Raw genomic sequence first — 22,043 nt, 5'->3', positions numbered from 1 at the left:
GTGGCCTCGTACAAGGAAGTAATACGTCGTGATGACATCACTGACAACAGCATTATATTTCAATGTCTTGCAAAAGCTCAGGTGTAAAGTCATTTTCTCATTTGCAAACTGGATGGTGAATGAAGACTAGTCCCCCAAAAACTGTTGTGGCTAGGCTGACAGCGGGGAAACTTTAAATGTTTTCTCCACAGAGGCGGGGCATCAGCAAAACCTGAGGCCCCAAGCACAAGTGGAGGACGCAAGGCCGCATATTGGAATGCAACCAGTGTGTGTCAGCAGCAGCAGGGTATATACTGGTGTGAATTTTTTTGTGAAAGTAAAAAGTCACTTGAGGCTCACTTGGAACTCATGGGGCAGCTCTTGCACACTCGCACAAGAGGTGAAATTGATTCACCTATTGTGCTCTATATATAAACTGTTACAGTACCAATTCAAATGAAGGAAAATTCTTGGTGCTTGCTTGCGTTGACTGGTTTGCTGTTAAGACAGCGGATGAGATTAAAAAGACAGTAGGCCTGAGGAACTGAAGCAAGTTTGAATAAATTATGCTGTCATGTTGACAGTTTGTACAAAATAACCATTTTGTGAATATGTCTATTGCTTGTTTCACCCTAAATATTGATACTAGGAAAATAGTAATGTAATAAATTATGCCATTGATACAACAGTGTCTTTTGTCGGTGTGTTCATTTTAGAGATGCACCGGATCCGGCAGGATAATAGGGTTTTTCACAAGATCCGGGTCCGGCAGGATCTTAAGCAGTGGATCCGGTATCCGGCAGTTGCCTAAAAATCAGGATCTGGTGCACCTCTAGTTTTTACGTAGCCTAGGCCAGTGCTTCTCAACTGGTGGGTCGCGACCCAAAATTGGGTCGCGGAGGGGACATGGGTGGGTCGCGGAGCCGTGGTGTAAAAAAAATAATAATCGTAATCCATTGATTCGCAGTCGAGTGTTGAAGACAGTGCATTGAAAAGAACGCTCGCATTGTGGGAACCAGGGTAAACAAAGACAGGTTTGACATTTTCCCCAACGCTTGTCAAGAGATAGGGCCTACTTCATGGGGATAATATTGGACAAAAAATGCTCTGAAGAACAACTCTCCAATTAGCCTAAAGGTGCTACTTGTTGTGCAAGCTAGGCATACGTGATAATAATCGCAGTGTTCTGTTAATTGCTGCGTTCACAGGCCTACTGCTATTCATAATAAACCAGAATACATTTCCCACATATTGAAAGGATGATTTTTAATGTCAAGACATAGGCTAGCTGTTCCTCAGATACATGCTGCAATGTTCACACAGCCCACTTTTTAAAATGTAGGATAATGTTAAAATGACCATGCAGATGCAGAACACAATTAGGCCTATGTAGGCCTATAAGCCTATTATTATTAGTAGTAGTAGTAGTAGTAGTAGTAGTAGTAGTAGGCCTAATAATAATAACAATAAATACATAAATAATAGATATAAAATAAATGTATAATAAATCTATATTATTTATAATAAATGGATAAGAAATAATAATAATGTCATTAAACAGGCCTATTGTGGTTATATTTTGAGAATTACATTGAATTGACTTGAACGCTAAAAAATTTGGGTCGCGACCGAATGAGAGTGGAAAATGGTAGGTCCCAAGACTGTCCCAGTTGAGAACCACTGGCCTAGACTGTTCAGTCAGTCTTTCACAACCCCAATAGCTGCATGGAGTGAAAGCCCTTTGGAAGCGGCCATTGCAGGCAGTGTGGCAGTAAGCCAATGAGTCTAAAAAATAGTTTGAGCCAACGTAATAAAAAGGGCCCACGTGTTTGAGTAGGCTATGTGTTTCAACCCTTTCGTAGGATCCGTTTCCGGATCCGGCAGGATCTTAAGCAGTGGATCCGGTATCCGGCAGGATCCTAAAAATCAGGATCCGGTGCATCTCTAGTTCATTTGCCCTTTTACAACTTCTTTACTGAATGTCTCTGAGATCCAAGGTGATCTTGGCCAAGATTGAGCACATTAGTTACTGATACAGTGCTAAGTGCACTAGGCCGAGTATGTGAGTGTTTTTGGAAGACGAATGATGACCTGTTAAGTGAAACGAGTGGTGGATCCAAGAATAGGACCAAAAATAACAAAAGAAAAATGTGTTCTTTTGAAGAACAGCAATGGAAATTAATAATGTGGGTTTCCCTCCTCCTCAAATCGCCCACAAAGAGTCCATATCAGTGGTGTGGTATTAAAAATGCAGGGGGTGTTAAAACATACTGCTTTATCTTAAACCACTTTGGTTGCGGTTTCACAAACACATCTTATCCAACATTGGAGGGAGGCCCATGCCAGAAAAGGACAAAAGACAAAAAATAGCTCCAACATCTTTTTTTAGACAGAAAAGTTCAGGGTCAGTCGTGTTGACCGGTCTATGTTGTTTTATTTTTGCTCTGAATGAAAGATGTGGAATTTCCACTCAGGAGGCAAGAGTGTTGGGGAGTACAGACCTGGACCTCATTTAAATGTTATCCCCCACTTCAAGGATTTTCAGCCTCAGCACTTTAAAGAGCTACAGTACTCAGGACCGGATTAATGCACAGGCTAGATATGGCTGCAGCCTAGGGCCCCCCCCCACCTGCCAGGGGGGGCCCGGATTGGTAAAAACTGCAGAATCATGACAAGATGCAATATTGATACAAAATTCATCTGTCATGTTCAGTAGAGTTGGTAGACGTGTTATCCTTAATTCCTACCATGTAATTATGTCACTGTCTATGTACATTTCTCACAAAATGTGTTTTCCAGGGGGCCCCACAGCAACCATAGCCTAGGGGCAACAGGCCTTCTTAATCCAGCCCTGACAGTACTGCTAGTCTCTCACACTTGTATGATGATGTGAGTTGGCCACATTTCAAAAAGAAGATTTAGAGAGGACCTTGTGTGCATCTCACCCCATTTTGAAAATAAATGAATTTGGAAACATCTGAAATGCAAGGTGGACTAGGCCTACAAGTCCAAAGAGAGATTGTGCAAGAGAATTAATAGCTGGATGGGTCAGCAGCAGTTTTGTGTCATCTTCATCATGTATAAGTCCATTGGCATTAAGATTTGATTTCTAGTTCTGATATTATGTAATTAGGTTACCGGTATGTTACGATCACTTCCAGACTAATATTATTTGGGACAATTAGGGCCTATACTGTGTGTGTGTGTGTGTGTGTGTGTGTGTGTGTGTGTGTGTGTGTGTGTGTGTGTGTGTGTGTGTGTGTGTGTGTGTGTGTGTGTGTGTGTGTGTGTGTGTGTGTGTGTGTGTGTGTGTCTTTCAGGGGGGTTAAGTGTGACTGAGTCGCCAGGGCCCCATATATAATATAGGGGGCCCACACACAGTCCAATATATGTAGATATGGGGGGGGGGGGGTGTCCATTGGAGCTGATTGTATATGATAGGGCCCACAAGTTGCTGCTACGCCCTGGCCGGATGACATGCATATCACTTGAAGAGGGAGAAGCTAAGCTTTCCAACCATATACTGTATGACACTTGCACTAAAGCATGGCCGAGACATCAATTCATAGGACCAGATCTGAGCAGGTTACATTCTCAGCTGTACAAATTCATGCAGCTATGTACTTTAACTTCAATTTCTTGCTGGGGTGGGAACACACAAATGTCATCAATGTGTAACGCTGGAAAGGGTAGAAACGGAACGTTCCCATGGCCCCATGGCATGCATTCTCCAAATTACCAACATCATATTAATTTATACCTGTATTCCTTTGTCATACAGTAAATGTGTTGCACAGGTTCCTCTGTCCAGTTCAACCACCTCCATGGGTAATCTTTTTTTTTTTTTTTACCTTTGGCTGTTCAGTGCTTACCTTTGTACCGCTTCAAGCTATTAACTGGATGCACATCATCAATAAATTACTTGAAAAATGAACCGGGTAGGCTACTGTGTGCTCTTGGCCTGTTTAAAAATAATAATAACACAAAATGCATAGAATATGGTAATATTTCAATATATAATACAATAACTATAGACTAATAGTATATGGTAAAATGATAGTAGCCTAAATTGTCGATTTTGCAGATTATGCAGATTGCAGATGAATATTGTGGAATTTTAGAATGTTAAAAATTGTATAGGCCTACAACATGAAGTTGGCTAATCATCCTTACACGATCTATTTGATCTAATAAAATAACTTCCTGAAAATATGTTGTGAAATGTTAGGTGCATGTTCATGGGGGCAAGCTTGATCTTAATAAAGACTAAACCTTATTCCCGTACAAATTTAGAGTTTCGTGTGGACTAGAAATTTGACCCTATTTTACGCAAATGGTGTATTCTCCACGTGCTCGATTTACGCACGCTCACACAGTCCAATGCTTGTGGTGCGTTAATGCGTAAAAAGCGTAGGCCATTCAATCTACTGCCTATCTCGGTCAGAGCGCTGTCGCTGGATGGTTTATTATTGTTTTATCATATTCCACCAATACACCGCTTCTTCCTCTATCAAGGTAAGGTCACAGTTTAAGAAATTAACAGAGGCGCGTTCATATTTAGGGGCACAAAGCCTTATATAGTGGCCCATTCGGATGAAAGGCTACAGAACTAGCTCTTCCCCCAGCCCCGCGCTGGTATTCGCATTTAATCATTCGTCGCCCGCACAACAATTTACATCTGGTCAAAATATCGCGTGCAAAGCGGAGTTATTTTTGAGTCTGTACTTATTCATGATGGCGTGACACGTTTGAGCGTTATGACAAAAAATAGGGGCAGTGATGAGCCACAATAAATAGTGGCACTGGCACGCTATGCGCAACCCCCATCATATAATCCGCTAATTTCAGTTGACTGTCCATCCCTGATTTCACAGAGACCATCAGTATGATACATTGCATGACTTGTGGGGCGTCACTTTGTTTTGACTAGACGGACACGCTTACTGCACACTTCTCGGCACTGATGATGAGTGCATGTAGAGTGTGCGATGTCGAAGTTTTTGTTCCTCTGCCTGCTTGACAGAGGAAACATTTAAGGTTACTGTAGCCTACCCTCTAGAGGTGGGTGTGAAACAGTGCAGCACAGGCTTGGTTAAATTACTGTGTGACAGCAGAGGTCCACAACAAAAGAAACTGTTTGTCATGTCTTCATCTTTTTTTTCCTCTTTAATTTTGTTTCTTGCAGTGGACAGTGCCAAGCTACAGCCATGGTCAGGTTGGACCTCGGAAACGTAGTCCTCCGAAGGATGACCCTGGATGACATTGAGTCAGTCAAAGCTCTGATAAAGGTTAATACACTGCTTAATAGCATACTGTATATAGAAATATCTGCATGCCCAAAAGCGTGCATTAATATAGCACTACAGCATTCATATACAATTTCTCCCCTCTTGTCTCCCATCAGGAGGGTTGTGAGGGCACGGAGAACCGTCTGGTTCTGCATCTGCTGACGCGTCCCCTGGCTCTCTTCCTGCTGGCCGTGCTCTCCTCCATCCTCCGCTGCCTCATCCACTCCTTCGTGCTGGCCCTGGTCATCCCCGTCTTCCTGGCCGTCATCTACCTCAAGCTCACCATGCCGCGCTCCACGGGCATCCTGGGGGCGCACCGCCGCTACTGGGACTACGTGGGCAGCACCTACAAGGCCGAGACGGACTCTGAACTCGTCAACCCGTACTCGAGGATGGCCAAGCCCGTAGTCGTGACCAAGGCCAAGCCCCAGGAGACAAAGACGGGAAAACGGAAGAAGAAAAAGGTTCAAGTTCAAGTTCAAGTGTACTTAATTGTCAAAAATCTATGTAACAGGGTTAGCACAGAAGTTTGAAATTGCGTTTGACCAGTCTCCAATGTGAAGTTTAACTAAAAACATTTAAATAAGACATTGATAATAATCTCTCTGTCTCTCTCTGTCTCTCACACACACAAAAGGGAGAGAAAGACAAGGGCAAGGAGAAAGAGAAGGAGAAGGAGAAGCACGACATGGAGGATCTGGAGGACAGGGCACGCGTGGCCGGAGAGGTCTGGGTCGCCGACTCGGAGGGGGAGGTCATCGGGTGCCTGTCCCGGGAGCCGGTGAACCGGGCCGGGGTGACGCGCGTCTGCCGCCTGGTGGTCTCGAGCTGGTACCGGAGGGAGGGCGTGGCGAGCCTGCTGGTGCAGTGCCTCGCCCACCGGGAGAAGGGCCGCGGCTCCAGGAGGGTTTACGCTCACGTGCCCTTCCCCTCGCGCGTCGGGGAGGCCTTCTTCAGGAAGCTGGGCTACCGGCTGCAAGGCGAGGTGGCGGACGGGGAGGAGGTGGACGAGGACGATGACTACGAGGACCCCCAGAGGGGCTGGCTGGGGTACCCAATCACCAAAGTGTTTGTCAAAGACATGTGAGCATGCAGAGGACAACCAGCTGGCTCAGGGTGAGGCTGAGGCTGAGGCTGAGGCTGCCTGTGTCTGTGAAACAAGAGGGTGGCTGCATCTCTCCGTAACTCCCCTTCCATCTTTTTACTGTCTTCGCTTTGAAGAGCAAATAAAACAACGTGAGCGAGCCGCCCAGGCTGGCTGAACGTGTGTTCTGGTGAGACGGGTGGCCAGTCAGTGCTCTGCTCTGCTCATGGTGTTGTTTTATGCTCATTTTGAAAGGGAAGTCTTATGGAGAACAGCCCTCGGGGCCCTCGCTAGCATGCATGGAGACACTCCCACCACATGGGAAAAACAGCGTAAGAGGAGAGAAAGAGAGAGAGAAAGGGGGGAGTAATTAAAAGACGGAAGGATGGAGCCAAAAACAGAGGAGATAATCAAATCCAAAGGCTGTGCTGTATTTCAAGGGCCACACACACACACACACACACACACACGTACACACACGTACACACGCACACGTGAACTTGGAATTCTGGCCATGTATTTCAAGGGCCACACACACACACACACACACACACGCGCGCACACGCACGCACAAACAAATACACACACACACACACACACACACACACACACACACACACGTGAACTTGGTATTCTGGCCCTGTGGCTTTACTACATGGACAGTGTGGACTCTTATTCCAGTTGTGTGCCTGTGTGCTTTGCCAACCATTACTGATGCAATAAGTTCTGTTGGGTGAAGTCTAAAAGCCTGTTCAGAGTTAGTGAATTTAAAAAGTCCAGAATGAGCTGTTTGGGTGTGTGTATTTGTGTGTGTGTGTGTGGGGGTTTTAACTAATTTATTTCATTAGGCCTATTTATCATTTTGTAAGATGTTACTGTTATTTAAGTGCGGTGCTCCTTGCTTAGATATTAGCTGTCTTGTGTTATACCAGAGACATTGTGTTCGATATGTCTTTACAAAGTAGCTAAATAAATATTTTGTCAATCTACTCTATCTAGTCAGCCTTGTAGCATTGTTTAATACACTTGATGTCAACATTCAAAGACATATATACATCAGGGATGGGCCATGGAGTACACTTCTTTTCCTTCCAAACAATATGGGCAGTCAGCGAGAAACAGACTGCACCTCCAACTCTGCAAGCTGCAGTCAGATCCATGGTTAGTATGTGGCCCTCCGATGGTGGCGAAGAAAAAATGTGGCCCTCCTCATCATTAAAGTTGCCCATCCCTGACATACATAATCAAAGATGAAATCAAAGAAATCAAGTGCAAATAAATCCCGCACACTGTCCATTCCACCAACAAACTTTAATACAACGTTTCGGTCATCCGACCTTCTTCAGGTAAAGGTAAGTTAAAGGTAGCTTTACCTGAAGAAGGTCGGATGACCGAAACGTTGTATTAAAGTTTGTTGGTGGAATGGACAGTGTGCGGGATTTATTTGCACTTGACTGACAACCCCGCTGGGATAACATCCTACGCACCTGCCCAACTACAGAGGTGTGCAAAAGCGTCTTTATTGAACTGAAATCAAAGAAATGAAATACATAATAATGATGGTTTGCACATGCAGTGGTGTTTTCAAATGGTTCTACATGGCTCACATGACTCAGCAGCAGCACTTTCTCTCTTCACAGCGTTTTCCCCTGTGCACCTGTGCGTAACCTGTGCAAAACATGAATGATCTTATCTGTCTCATTTGCAAGGTGTCATGTGTGGTTCAACCATGTGTGAATCACTTTTATTTCTTTTTTTCTGCAATTTTATAATGTGACATACAGTATACTACACGACACGTCGGTATAGCACATAGTAATAATAAAATAATACCTTCGTTTTATATAGCGCCTTTCAAAACACCCAAGGGTCGCTTTACATAATATCAGTGTAAGTGTGTGTAGGTGTGTGCTACAAACAAACATGTACATGTGCACAACTCTCAGCGCCCTGGGTTGTTTTTTCATGCACCGAATTGACAGTTTGTGTGTGGGTGCAGAGTAATGAGGATGTAGTGTAGCTGAATAATATCTGTCAAGCTGTGTGTTTGTGTGCGTGTGGTTATGTGTGCTGTAGCAGCACGCTTGCTCTGTTTACAGGTCTGTGGCTAAAAATGTGTCTTAAGTTATTGCGCCTCCAATGCAAGAATGTGTTTACAGTAAACTAGTGTTTGTTTGTGGTTTGAAGGTGACACCCATACAGTACATGTGCGCATACCTCACAGTATACCGTTGCGGTAGACAGCGGGCCTTAGAATTATGCTTCAAATGTCACCGAAGTGAAGAGTGTTACGTACACCAATTATTTTCAATACTTTTAATCACACTTGGATCCCTTTAAGAGGATACACCATTTGTTAGTTAAATGCGTTACGACATTAAAACCTGTGTTGTAAGTTTGTTGTTAACCGAATGACGATGATCAAGTCGTACTTTCTTACAGACTACCTGTAATGCCGTAATACCCTAGACTTGCCAGGCAAAGAATATTTTCTGCCAGTACCCAGGTTTATCTAGTTTCCCAATGTCCTGGTAGTGTGCTAGTAAAGATTTGTCAACGTCTACTAACACATTATGAGTAGAGTAGAGTAGAGTAACTTTATTGATCCCGAGGGGAAATTCAGGTGTCAAGTAGCTTACATAAATACACATAATGCCCACATGGGCATTTCAAGACACATATAACACAGGTAATAGAGAGGAAAAAATAAAAAAACAAAGAATAAATAAGGCTCACAACGCTCATGAGGCTATGTACGTATAAATTGCGTACATTGTAAATTACAATGCACTTCAAAATGGACATCAAAACACAGACTGTTTGGATTGTCTCAACTATTAGTTAAGACAATCCGAACAGTCTGGCGGCTCTTAATGTCCGTTATGAAGTGCGTTTGCATACTGACACCCATTTTTCCTACATTAGCAGAAGTTGGATATGACTTTGTTTCTGCACTACCACGCTGTTGAACACCTGCACAAGGGCCTCCCCAGCAGCACAGCACTGAGGCTATTCTTGCCCTCAGGAAACAGATGCGAGATCGTGGCCCTGGAAAAGTGTGCATGATGGTTTTGAATGTGGTCGTGTGTGTGTGTCTGCACGTGGTGGATTTGTCTGGCTCTCTGTGCATGTGCATGTCCGGGTAGGATGGAGAGACAGCAGCACACCAGAGAGAAATGTGCCAGGCCTTGCCTAGCTCTGTGTGTGTGTGTGTGTGTGTGTGTGTGTGTGTGTGTGTGTGTGTGTGTGTGTGTGTGTGTGTGTGTGTGTGTGACTGTCTGTGTGTGTGTGTGTGTGTCTGTCTAAGTGTGTGTCTGTGCCTATGTCTGAGTGTACTGTATGTGTATCTCTGTGTGTCTGTGTCTGCAGTGTGTGTGTGCGTGCGTGCGTGCGCGTGTGCGTGCGCGCATGTGTCTGTATGTTGCATGCGTCTGTGTATTTCTGTGTGTTTCTGTGTCTGTGTGTGTTTCTGTGTGTGTGTGTTCGGGGGGTTATGGTTGGTTCGGAAAACATGACTTGACGTTTCCTGTCTGAGCTCCTCTCTCTTCTTGTTTCTGGAGGAGTTTGGCGGTGCCATTTGGCGGCGGGTCCTCTGGCCATCCAGACTCTGTGATTTGTCTGCTCCTTTGTGTGCAATTTTTGCAGCGAAAGTGATGTGAGTCTCAGGTCATCTGTGGTGAAACTGAAAACCACAACAGTGTGTGGCTAAGTCCTCCCACAATTCCCACAACACACACACACGGGGCCCATCACACGATCAAATAAACACAACACAACACACCCTGCCTGGCGTCGAGTTCAAGGATCAAAGCCCAGCCAGATGGACAGGGGCCAGTTGGCAGTACGGTTGGGATGCGAACATTTTGGAGACGACGCCGGCCAACCGACTTGTCCACCCTAACCTTTTTTTTTCTTAAAATGTTTCGTATTATCTCCCCCCCATCACCAGCTAAGAGTATCAACCATCACACAGACAGGGGCACACGTACGCGTAGAGCAGAGCTGGCCAGACTGTGGGATAGGAGTTAGGGAGCTGCGTGAAGTCCACTTGCAGTCGGAAGGTAAATCATAGGAGCTGACGGATCCCTTCCAGATGTGTTAAATCAGATTGAAGACGCACTACAGACACATCACATGCCGCTGTGGTCAAGGGTGAAAAAAAAAAGAGAGAAAACCTCTCTGGGAAACGGTGATTTCCCCAACCACAGAGTGCATGAGAGGGTGAGGTAGAGTCACACTGGAAGCAGACAGCTGACTACGGAGCCCCAGTGCGTAAGGGAGCGTGCGTATGTGTGTGTGTGTGTGTGTGTGTGTGTGTGTGTGTGTGTGTGTGTGTGTGTGTGTGTGTGTGTGTGTGTGTGTGTGTGTGTGTGTGTGTGTGTGTGTGTGTGTGTATATCTGTGTGTTTATGTCTGTGTGTGTCTGTCTGTCTTTAGTGGTATTTGTATGTGTGTGTGTGAGTGAGTGAGAGTGTATATGGCTAGTGGGTGGGAAAAACATCACAGTGCTCTCTGCAACAGAATCTCCGATGCTGGCTATGAGTCAGTGATGCCTCTACACTGGACGTAGTGGCGGTAGTGGTGGTGGCGAGCTCATCCCTGACGGGGTATAGCGGGGGCCCCTTCAAGGGTCCTCAGCTGGGGCACCTCACGCTATATTTCGGGGGGGGGGAAACCCCTGGTTTCCATAATGGCCTGGGTACGGTATGTTACTGTAGTGTAGGTGTCAGATCCTGTTGCTTATTTGGGACCCCCCACAGTTTTTAACCCACATTTTCAGGCCCCCCTTTTTTGTGGGGAAATAAACGAGTGGAAAGGATGAGGGTGGAGGGAGGGAAACAGGGATGGACTGGCCATCTGGCACAGTGGGTATTTCCCGGTGGGCCCTGCACCCAGATATTTTATTTTTTCTTACTTTTCTGAAAATAGGGGCCCACGAGGGTGCGGGGCCCACCGGTGAGTCAGTTCTGCGCCGCTAATTATGAGGGGCCCCTTTAAGCCAAAAGTGCCCGGGCCCTATTTCTCCCCCAGTCCAGCCCTGGAGGGGAACAAAAGGAAAGGAGTTAAAGCGCAGTCAGTGTGTTTTGTGGGAGGTTTTTTTTCAGTGTGTGTCTTAATCATCAGGGAAAGCCAAAGTGGTAGGTTCCTTGACTGAGTGAGCGCAGGAGGTCCGGAAAATTGTGTCATTGCCATAGTTACGCGGCTGGCAGTGTTTGCTGACGTGCGTTTGTAAATAACAGGGATACCCAGGCCGCTCACGTCAAACACCCATGGGAGCAATTCCTGGACACTCCGAAGGTCTATTGTGTAAACTTGGAATTGAACTATAGCGTCACGTACCGTAATGCTGAATTTGCAAATTGAGCAATTTATAGGTTTGTTTTTTTCCCTTTTAAATAAAGTCTTTATATTGTATTGTACATGTATTTGGAGTTTAACCTTATTATACCTTATTTCTTCAATTAACTACACAGTAGATGTGAAAGCCAAAAATGATCAGCTGTTTATACACCAGGCAGTTTTGACAGATAGATACTGTTGTCAAGACATGTGTGTTTCCCCACCCCTCTTTATTTGAAAAATGTCTCTACCCAACCAGAATCCCAGTTACTGTATTTGACCATGTATTACGGTTCTATACGTATGTCAGTTATGTTCAGCCCCCCTTCACACACTTCACTTGCATGCCTGAATGCGCTGGGTTTCATCTTTCGAAATGAATAGCAAGTTAGACAGGTGAGGTTTTCTAAATATAACGCAGCTGTTGTTGTTTGTTTTGAGTATTTAAATTAGAAGAGTGTTACTGTGTTATAAAATATGATGTGACATGTTATGGCTCATATTGCTGTGGACAGCAATTAAGAGTAACCTATTAGGACCTGGAGAAGTTGGTATCCGGTGCTATTATGCATAGTCAACAGCACCGATGACATTTGCAATGACTTTCTCTGGTTTCGCTAAAACCCTATAAACTGAAACTGAGAGTGAGGTGGAGTATTTGAGTCCATGTGTGAGTAGTCTAATGGTTACTCATTATAATCTGTCTGAATGACTAATGGTGGGGCAGCATGAGAGTAGAGGAGAGGAGAGAAGTTCAAGCACAGTTCCATGGTACGATGATGCCGTTTTAAACTGGGTCCTTTTTTTCTGGAACTGAGTAGTTACTTGTGCCATTGTCTGTCTAGACAGTGTTAGTAACAGCATGTTACTATGCACTGAATGTGTTGTGTGCTCTGTTTTTTAAAGCTGGCTCTGTGATGCAGTGATAAATGACTCGTATAGGGCACCAAGGGAACCAAGTTATGAGTATTTCTATGTGTGTACAGCGTACCTACTGTACTTTCTCCAAGTGACTCTTGTTTTTAGTGTGCTGTGTCTCATGCACGGAACACAATAAGTAGTACAATAAATAACTATGACTGTACACAAGCATGGTCAATGTAGTAAGATTGTAGAATTCATGCTTAAAACTCTTTATCAATTAGAAAAATGATGTAAATGAAGGTACAGCTGTCTTTTCTGTGAATATGCAAAATGTAAATCAGATGTTTAAGGGGACACAAAGCACTTGGACTAAATGCCCTCCCTGCCATTCGTTATTAGCGTGCTGCTGGCCCAGAAGAAGTTCATCTACCAATACAAAAACCTGCGGTGGGCGCGCGGTCGATGTGAGACTTATCTTTGCTTTGTGGTGAAGAGAAGGATCGGACCAGACTCACTCTCCTTTGATTTCGGGCACATGCGCAACCGCTCGGGGTGTCATGTGGAGGTGAGTGAGGGTGCTGCGCCTCTAACAGTGCGCCCACAAAAAATCAATACAGGGTAGAAATGTTTGAATGGTGTGGATTTCTGCCTTGGTCAGAGATGTGCCTGACAATTCTGTTTTATTCCTTTTGTCTACATTTATCATTGATCTTCATTGTCCATCCTGTAGCACAGTGGTCCCCAAATGGCGGCCCGCGGGCCAGATCTGGCCTGGGCATGGAAAACTTTTGGCCCGCCATGAGTCAAGTCAAGTCAAGTTTTATTGTCAATTTCTTTACATGCACTGGTCATACAAAGAATTTGAAATTGTGTTTCTTGCTCTCCCATGCAGTCATAGACTAATCTAGGTAAGGACATAGACAGTATAGACATAGACAGTACTCATACATGGACATAAGACAGTATGGACATAGACATTGCTCATACAGACATTTAAAGTGCAAGACTGGACAACAGAAGACTTGTAGAGAACATACATTAAGAGGAGGTATTTTGTTGTGATTTTTCTAAAAGTCCTTTATAGCGTTCTGACATAGTAATAGTAGCATTTGAAGAAAATAAATAATTAAAATAGGTTTATTAAATACACCAGCAGCAGTATGTGTGTGTGTGTGTGTGTTTGTATGTGGTTGGAACAAATGATAAAACAGATATGTATGCTATCTGTGGCCATACGGCCCTCAGTCTCATTACAGCAACATAATTTGGCCCTTTGGGAAAAAAAATGGAGACCACTGCTGTAGCCTGTAAGTGTATGGGCCTACATCACCACAACATTATGACATTACCAAGAGTCTGATTAACCCAACACACTGCCCCTGTTACAAATCAGCTGTTACCAGAATGGCAATGACCAAGTTGTAATGTATTACTAAAGGCACTTTGGTGTCGTACTATGGTAGTTACATTTTTTCATTGACTATTACAGTGTTCCACTGGTGGAATGGCGTGCGTTAAGGGACGACGACTTGGCCATTAGTGTTTTGATGACAATGAGCATATAAAAGAAGGGATTAGTTTCCTTCAGGATCAGCTACCATCTACTACCCACCTAACCAACCCTTCATTTCAGCTTCTGTTCCTGAGGCACCTAGGTGCGTTGTGCCCGGGCCTGTGGGACTCCGGTCCTGGTGGGGTGAGGCTGTGCTACTCCATCACCTGGTTCTGCTCCTGGTCGCCGTGCTCCGACTGCGCTCGCCGCTTGGCCAGCTTCCTGTCCCGGATGCCCAACTTGCGCCTTCGCCTCTTCATGGCGCGGCTGTACTTCTGTGACCACGAGGACAGCAGGGAGAGGGAGGGCCTCCGCCTCCTCACGAGGGCGGGGGTCAAGATGTCCATCATGGCCTACAAAGGTACAGTAGGACGACAAGGTCAAGGTCAAGGTCAAGGTGAACTTTATTATCCCCCAGGGTGAAACTCAAGTGGTCAAGGTTACACGTCTCCTCAAATGTGGTGAATGTAGTCTGGAATGCGGTGCCATTGCTCTCAGTATATTCTCTCTACATAGAGTAAGCTTCATGTGTGAGGGGTGGCGTGGGGTGTTGATATGACCTACCCATAGGATCAGGGGGGCCGGCAAGGGGGGCAAAGGGGTCTGCCGTCCCGGGCACAGGGGAATAGAATTGGATACTCATTACATTGTATGTATTGGTTGGGGGGCCATATAAGATCACTGCTCCTGGACCGGTAAAACCCTGCATAGGGCCTACCCATCGAGCTGAGCTACAAAGGCAGTATGCCGATTAAGTGTTACAGTATTAGTGGGTTGAGGATTAGGGTAAAGGTTAGAGTTAGGGTTTTGGTTTGGTTAGGGTTATGCTAAAAGCCTACAGGTGTCTCATTTCAAAAAAGGAGCTCATCTTAACAGAACTGGACAAGTGAAACATTCCTACCTTTCTTCCAAATACCTTTAAATACATTTCTTCTCACATTAAGAAACATACACTACTTCTCTCAATGTCCCTGTCTCTTTAGATTATTTCTACTGTTGGCAGACATTTGTAGCTCGCCGGACGACTGGATTTAAGGCCTGGGATGGACTCCAACAGAACTCTGTGAGGCTGTCCAAACTGCTCGACCGCATCCTCCTGGTATTTGACACTTTTTTTTTTAGGACATCACATTCCAGACAAAAAAAATGTTCATAGGAAATAGTAATGAGTATACAGTAAAAAAGTTTCAGTGTTTGGTCTCTGTATCAAGCTGCAGCTAGCTGGTGACGCCATCCTATGTACTTCCACCCAAAGATTTTTGCTACGCACATAGTCTGCTAGCTCGGTTCGCTCACTGTTTAGCCAACCAGCAAGAACTCACCAGCGAAGTCTGTTACTGATTGGTTAAGGTAACACTATTCACACTTTTGTCTTCCTATTGCTGTCTTGCTGAAAGCACTACTCCCATTGTCATTGTGACACTGCACTTCACTGCACACAAGTGTTCATTGCACACTGCACACAACAAAATTGTATTTATGCCTCACCCGTGCAAGGGGGCAGCACCCAATGGCGTCCCAAGGGAGCAGTGCGGCGGGACGGTATACCATGATCAGGTTACCTGAGTCATGCGCAACTGCTGGGGGAGAGCACTGGTTAATTACTCCCCCCACCAACCTAGCAGGGCAAGAGTCGAACCGGCAACCTTTCGAGCTACAAGTCTGAAGCCTTAACCGCTTACCCACGACTGCCCTTATGTGCAGCGTTCTGCCAGTGGAATTCAAGTAATAGTCATGGAAAAGACTTACTCCTACTTTTACTTTTCAGAAGGCCTATAGGCCTACATTACAATTCGGTCAATGCCACTCTGGTAAAACAGCAAACTTATAACAGGGACCATGTGAAGACTTAACTAACATAGTACTATACGCTATTACAAAGAGTCTTTTGGTAATACATTACAACTCAGCCATTGCCATTCTGGTGACTGCAAACTTAAAACGCGAAATTGGGAGGGAAAGTAATCTCATCGCCCCCTGCTGGCAACGTTCCAAACCCCTGCAACAAATGAATGGGTTTTTTCTTTGAAAAATTACATCTCGGCCCTGCCGACGAAGTAGAAGTAGTGGCAGTCATATTATAGGCATGTTGGCCCGTTTTATCGAATCAGGTGGTAAAATGTTCGGTTTTTCACTGATCTGAACTGATTTTAATATTCTTGAAAAAGCTAATACAGAACTACACTGACTGGCATGTGTGACGTGTTTACTCCATGTAATTAGCATAGCCAAATTAGCATAGCCAAACATGAGCCAGAGAGGTGGTTACTCGTCACCACAGAAGCCATCATATCTACTAGAGAAGTTAAAACCAAACCAAAATGATCGCGTGTATATATGTTTAATAAGAAGACAATGTGGAACTCACAGGATTACAAGAATGTGAAGATATGCGAAGAACTTGCGTTCATTCGCGTTCAATTGTTTCTCTGTGTTGTCAACGAGGCGCGAAGCACAGCATGCTGGGAGCTGTAGTCCGTTTCCGACCAGATTGGCACAATTTCTATTTTTCTTAAAAGGGCAAAAAATGACTTAAGATTTTCACAGGTGGTAGTTCATCATATTGTGTACGCTGAAAAATGTGTCTGGTGTTATAGTTCCTAGTCATATCTTTGTGGAATTTTTTTTAAAAACTCGTCTATGGGAGTTTCAATAGGGTCGCCCTGGTGTTTGGAACGTAACCGCTAGGATCGCTGTTTTCCACTTTCCCTCCCAATAGTAAACTGAGACCATGTTGTATAGCATTAACACTGACATCTTTGCCTTCCAGCCCACTGAGACTGAAGACTTGAAGGATGCATTTACACTGATCGGACTGTGACACTCCTCCTCTGCCACATGGATTATGTGACACTGATATTGGTGCTACTCTGTCATTTTAGCAGCATTAATCCATCATTTAGAGAGTTGATTTATCAATATGATCTGATCTTCTAGGGTGGATTTGGTCCCAGAGTACTCTCTAAGTGTTGAATTAACACTCCACATTTTACTGTACTGGTGCTAAGGTTGATAACAGGAATCCTGAGACTTTACTTTTTTCTAATCATGTAGGCCTACTGTAGCATTAAAGGCATTTTGCCTGGGCATTCCTGGTTATTACTAGATAATTGATGCTTTACACAAACCTTGACAAACAAGAGATTTTGTATTCACTATATACAATAAATAAATACTGAAACTACACTGGCGTCATGAGAGTCAACATCGTAAATTAATTCAACTCGTGTGAAGGTTAACACATCTGATACTTTATTTAGATGAATGACTTGGCTGAAAGTGGGAATTGAATCAGAATGTGAAACAGGTAGCCTGATGATCTCTAATAAAGTTGACACAGATGATAACGTGTTGTTGCCATGCGCGTGATTTTGTGTTAGATCATGACCTTTGATAAGGTCTGACTTATTTTTATCACAAACATATTACTTGTCACTTTTGAGAAACTCTTGTAAACCACTCTAGTAAAAATGATTAAATAGGAAGATTGACCCCTGTGGATTGCAGATTGTTTTCATCAGTCATTGCCCTGTCATTAATACATTGTCCATTGTGATTGGCTGCAAAATATAGTCCTGTTTATGAGAGGACCGTGACTGGAGAGTGAATGTGTTCGTGCGTTGTAAATCATCGCCTCACCACATCATTAGTATTTATTGATGACGTCTTGAACATGGGGCCCATTGTTATTGAATGGGAGACCCACAGCAAAAAACAGAACATACTGTAATAGAAAATGGTGATGGAGAGACAGCAGGAAGGGTGAATCACAGAGAGTTAGGCCTCTTGTCATGTGTGCTCACTCACTAGCTGCATGACAAACTTTGTGGCATTACATATGTGTCCTTTGCCAGGAACTGGTTTAAAATTGGATGCTCTTCATTAGGCCAACAACACGATGAGCGCTGAGAGGTCAACTAGCGACCATGAATGTGTTTGAAAAGTTCCTGGTATCCATGGTATTACTCACCTCATTTGTATAATGCTCATTATAAAAAACATATTTGACTAATGGAACAGGTATAGCATTTAAAAACTGCTGTGGTTGCAATCAGGGCTCTAAATGAACACCCGCCAAGCAGCCAAATGATGGTGAAAATTCAGTTTGGCTGGTAGGAAAAGACAGCTTAGTAGCCATTTTCACCCATCAGCGAGTGTGCATTTGGCTAGTATGATTAAGTTTTAGCGATTTTGGCTGGTGATGGAAAAAAAAAGTTAATTTAGGGCCCTGGTTGCAATACATTCTTTTTTGTTTGTTGACATTGTATGCCTATAACCCTGTTCTTCCTCCTCTTAATTCCGCTGTCACCCGCTGTCCTCCTCATAGGGCTTTCTTTCCCAGAAATATGTGATGGGAAACAGAAGAAAATGCTTCTTTTCCTCTGGATCAGATTGTGTGCTCCATTCGGAGAAGCGTCTGACTGACATCTTCAAATTGGTTCCATGCATGTCTGGGAGGGGTTCTTGTGTTATTGTGTGGAAGTTTCACTGAACCCGCAAAACCTTGTGCACTACTGAAATGACGCATATTTTGGCCAAGTAACACAGGTAGCCTAGGTAGCCAACTGTGTTTTTAGGTACATGTTAAGATTCTCAGACAGTTCTTCATTGTTCCTCACTTCTGGGTGAAACCACGGTCATGTCTGTGCATATCTCAAGGTGTAGTGTAGTACGCCCTCTAAAGGTCATGGTCTTTATTGCAACAGAGTGCACGCCGCATGCTTTGCACACCATTTTTTATAGGGGCTACTAAAAGTTTGACTGTGCACATGGGTGGACTTTATATTGATATATCAGCCATAAAGTTCCATATGTACTGGAGCTCACTGTAAATATAGACAGAGAAGTGAAACCCTGCCAGGCCTCAGGATCTCACTGATCCAATTACAGCTCTGTCTGTCTGTCTGTCTCTCTGTGTGTCTGTCTCTCTTGCTGTCTGTCTGTGTGTATGTGTGTAAACAGGGCCGTCGACAGGGGGGGGTGTCTTAGGGGGTTGGGGGGAAGGGATATATTGTCCCGGGCCCAGGGAGATAAGAGGCCCAGAATTGGGTCCCCATTACATTGTATGTATTGGGTAGGGGGCCTGTGTGTGTGTGTTTGTGACTGCGTCCGCGTGTGTGCATGTGTGTGTGTGTGTGTGTGTGTGTGTGTGTGTGTGTGTGTGTGTGTGTGTGTGTGTGCGTGCGTGCGTGTTTGTGCATGTGCTTGCGTGCGTGTGCGTGTGCGTGTGCGCGTGTGCGTGTGCGTGTGCGTGTGTGTGTGTTTGCGTGTGTGTGTATGTGTGTGCGCGCGTGCGTGCTGTTGATAGCTGTGTGGACGGGAAGAATCAGCGATGTTGTGAGGTTCTGTGGCTACAGAAGTGTGTACAGAGGTTGGGGTATCTCAAAATAGCATTATTAGCAGAGGTGAAATGTTCATGGTGGGTTTCTCCAAAGCTCGATTGCGGCAAACAAAAACACAGATCCATGATTAAAATTCGACCCCTGGAGCACAAAAGGCAGCTTGTTTTCATGCAAGAAAAAGGCAGTCTTTACTCACTGTCCTGACCGTAAGTATCATCTCTCAGTAGGCCCCTGGAGGGCTGTGCAGCGATGAGTAGGCTATGGGGTGTCCTTGTTTGTGTGTTGTTCCCTCTCATATGAAGGAGAGCAGTGTCTGTATCATCTTAGTAAATATTTTAGTCTTTTCACTCTGTGCGCCATGACAGAAGTGTTCATTGTGCCCCTGGAAAGGGATATTCTCGCTCCTGTACATATTTGGCACACAGTAATGCGCAACACTGACCAGAGCAATATATATATAGGCTACATTTTCCACACACACACACACACGTTCTGACCTTTGCAAATCTCACAAAGGCCTGTCTTGATTTCATTTCTGTCCAACAGTTAACTGCTTAACCCCTTAAGACATGGCATTATGAATTAGCTGTTACTAAGTCGTAATGTATTACTAAAGGCCCTGTGCACTGCCATAGTCCTGTAGTACTATATTAGTTAACTTTCAATGTCAAATGTTTATTATGAATATGCAATTCCAGAGAGTGGTTGTGACTAAAATTGCACAATTTAAGTCTATGATATCCAAGGTGGAACGCTCCTTGGGGTACCTTTATTGGGATCTATTTACATTATTGACATACAGTATATGTGAACACTGGGAAATTTCAGAAATGTTTATGACTGCAAAAATATGTATGAGAAGAAATTAAAAGAATTGAGAACAAAAAACATTTGATTTATTTCCTTTTATTCACCTACTTGATCTTTGTATTTAAGTTTGGTGTCTGAAAAAGTATACATACATTAAAAATATAAAAAAGGTTTATCACAAAAACTATACTTTACATGTACAAGTTTGTAAGAATGCACAATCAACAGTGAGACACTTTAACATTCAATATGATAAACAAAGTGCACTGCTGTTGTCAGTGTGAACAAGACAACAATGTCTAAATAGAGAAGTGATTCCTCACAGGTGTACTTATTTGGCACATAATTGAATGTGATTATTATTTGAAAAATAAACAAAACAAAAACAAAAGGAGATTAATACTCGCAAAGTGGTTGAGTGGCACCGCTTAGATTTGTTGTTGGTTTACGTTGCTGTCAAGGAAACAGTAACAGTGACTAAGCCCCAGGTTTTGTGATTTGTTATTCACCCCATCCCTCTCTCCCTCCCTCTCCCTCCCTCCCTCCCTCCCTCCCTCCATCTCTCCACCTCTGGGTCTCTGGCTACCCAGGTTGCCACCTCTCTTCCCCGATCAGGCCTTGTTTGCCCAGGTTTTGGGGTTTCCACGACGACAGCGTTTTTTGGTTGACCTCGAGAGTCGCTTGGGCCAGCCAGATTTCTCCCTGCAAAGCTCAGCTGAAAGAAAGGGAAGGTAGAGCAACAGTGAAAAAAGAGGGAGAGAGAGAGAGAGAGAGAGAGAGAGAGAGGGATGGAAAAAGGAGTGAAAGTGTTACTGATGTTCAGTCATCTGTTGCTCTTGCTCTATTTTCAGAGGCCCAACAGAGAGGCACTCTCTCTCTCTCTGTCTCTCTGTCTCTCTCTCTCTCTCTCTCTCTCTCTCTCTCTCTCTCTCTCTCTCGCTCGCTCGCTCGCTCTCTCTCTCTCTCTCTCTCTCTCTCTCTCTCTCTCTCTCTCTCTCTCTCTCTCTCTCTCTCTCGCTCTCTCGTCTCTCTCACCCTTGAGCAGTTCATCCTGTTGGCAGACGGTGCGCACACAGATCTCCTTGTTGATCACGTAGACCCGAGGGAGGCTGACAGGAATGAACACAGAGACACAATGAGCTCATGAGGCCGACCGACACGGCTGGGAAGCTCCAGTGAACACAAAAAAGCTGATATCTACTGTATGCATCGGCTGCGTGTGGTGCACTGCACAGGCTCTGCACTGCACAGGCTCTGCACTGCAGTCAGGGCTCGCCATACAGGGCATTTTCCTCTTGGGCCTACAGTCCACTCCCCATACCAGGGGCCCATACTGTTGTCTTGTTTGTTTGTTTGTGGCTCACAGTTTAGAGGGGGCAGCCCATCTGTCCATCTTCAATGTAGATAGTGGACTGAGCCAAACTGGATATAGTATGAAATGTATGTATATGTGTGTGTGTGTGGTGGTGGTGGTGGTGGGGGGGTGGTTAACCCTCTAAGACACCGCATCATAAATTTGCTGATACCAGAATGGCTATGACCAAGTTGGAGTGCATTGCTAAAGGCCTTGTGTTATGTTATACTAGTGTAGTAGTAGTTCACTTTTCAATGTCTATTACAGCGTTCCGCTGGTGGAACGGCGTACATTAGGGAGTTACGCCACGGCAAAAAGTCTGGGTCAGTTTTTGGTCCCAGCTCAGCCCTGTCTGCAGTCTTAGTCAGTAGTCCGTCTTGGTCTATAGTCAGTACCTGTACAGGCAGAGGGAGTGGATGCATCTCTTGATA

At 44.5% G+C, this 22,043-nt stretch overlaps 3 protein-coding genes across 4 annotated transcripts in view; 2 read left to right on the top strand and 1 right to left on the bottom strand.

Moving 5' to 3' along the window:
• Positions 1-4,402: 4,402 nt before the first annotated feature.
• On the top strand, positions 4,403-6,897 carry nat14 (N-acetyltransferase 14 (GCN5-related, putative)). The gene is made up of 4 exons (XM_063198027.1): positions 4,403-4,494; positions 5,165-5,267; positions 5,384-5,731; positions 5,905-6,897. The coding sequence occupies exons 2-4, from the start codon at positions 5,187-5,189 to the stop codon at positions 6,352-6,354; spliced, it is 879 nt and encodes a 292-aa protein (XP_063054097.1). The 5' UTR covers positions 4,403-4,494; positions 5,165-5,186; the 3' UTR covers positions 6,355-6,897.
• Positions 6,898-12,066: 5,169 nt separating this feature from the next.
• Positions 12,067-16,951, top strand: aicda (activation-induced cytidine deaminase). Its single transcript, XM_063198026.1, has 5 exons — positions 12,067-12,086; positions 12,954-13,119; positions 14,188-14,467; positions 15,090-15,205; positions 16,877-16,951. Exons 1-5 carry the CDS (start codon positions 12,067-12,069, stop codon positions 16,925-16,927), a joined length of 633 nt encoding a protein of 210 aa, XP_063054096.1. The 3' UTR covers positions 16,928-16,951.
• A 3,397-nt stretch (positions 16,952-20,348) lies between these two features.
• mfap5 (microfibril associated protein 5) overlaps positions 20,349-22,043 on the bottom strand; it is a 4,387-nt gene continuing 2,692 nt past the window's right edge. For both annotated transcript variants that reach the window (XM_063198024.1, XM_063198025.1), the window contains exons 5-7: positions 22,008-22,043; positions 21,294-21,367; positions 20,349-20,973 (exon numbers count right to left, since the gene is read on the bottom strand). The exon at positions 22,008-22,043 is cut by the window's right edge and continues 52 nt beyond it. In XM_063198024.1, the coding sequence (XP_063054094.1) occupies positions 20,870-20,973; positions 21,294-21,367; positions 22,008-22,043 (214 nt within the window). In that variant the 3' untranslated portion in view covers positions 20,349-20,869. The remainder of the gene's footprint in view (positions 20,974-21,293; positions 21,368-22,007) is intronic.

Source organism: Engraulis encrasicolus, chromosome 5 (assembly GCF_034702125.1).
Source record: "Engraulis encrasicolus isolate BLACKSEA-1 chromosome 5, IST_EnEncr_1.0, whole genome shotgun sequence".
Classification (NCBI taxonomy): Eukaryota; Metazoa; Chordata; class Actinopteri; order Clupeiformes; family Engraulidae; genus Engraulis; species Engraulis encrasicolus.
Note: the sequence above shows the minus strand (reverse complement) of the source record. Positions and strands in the feature narration are given on the sequence as shown.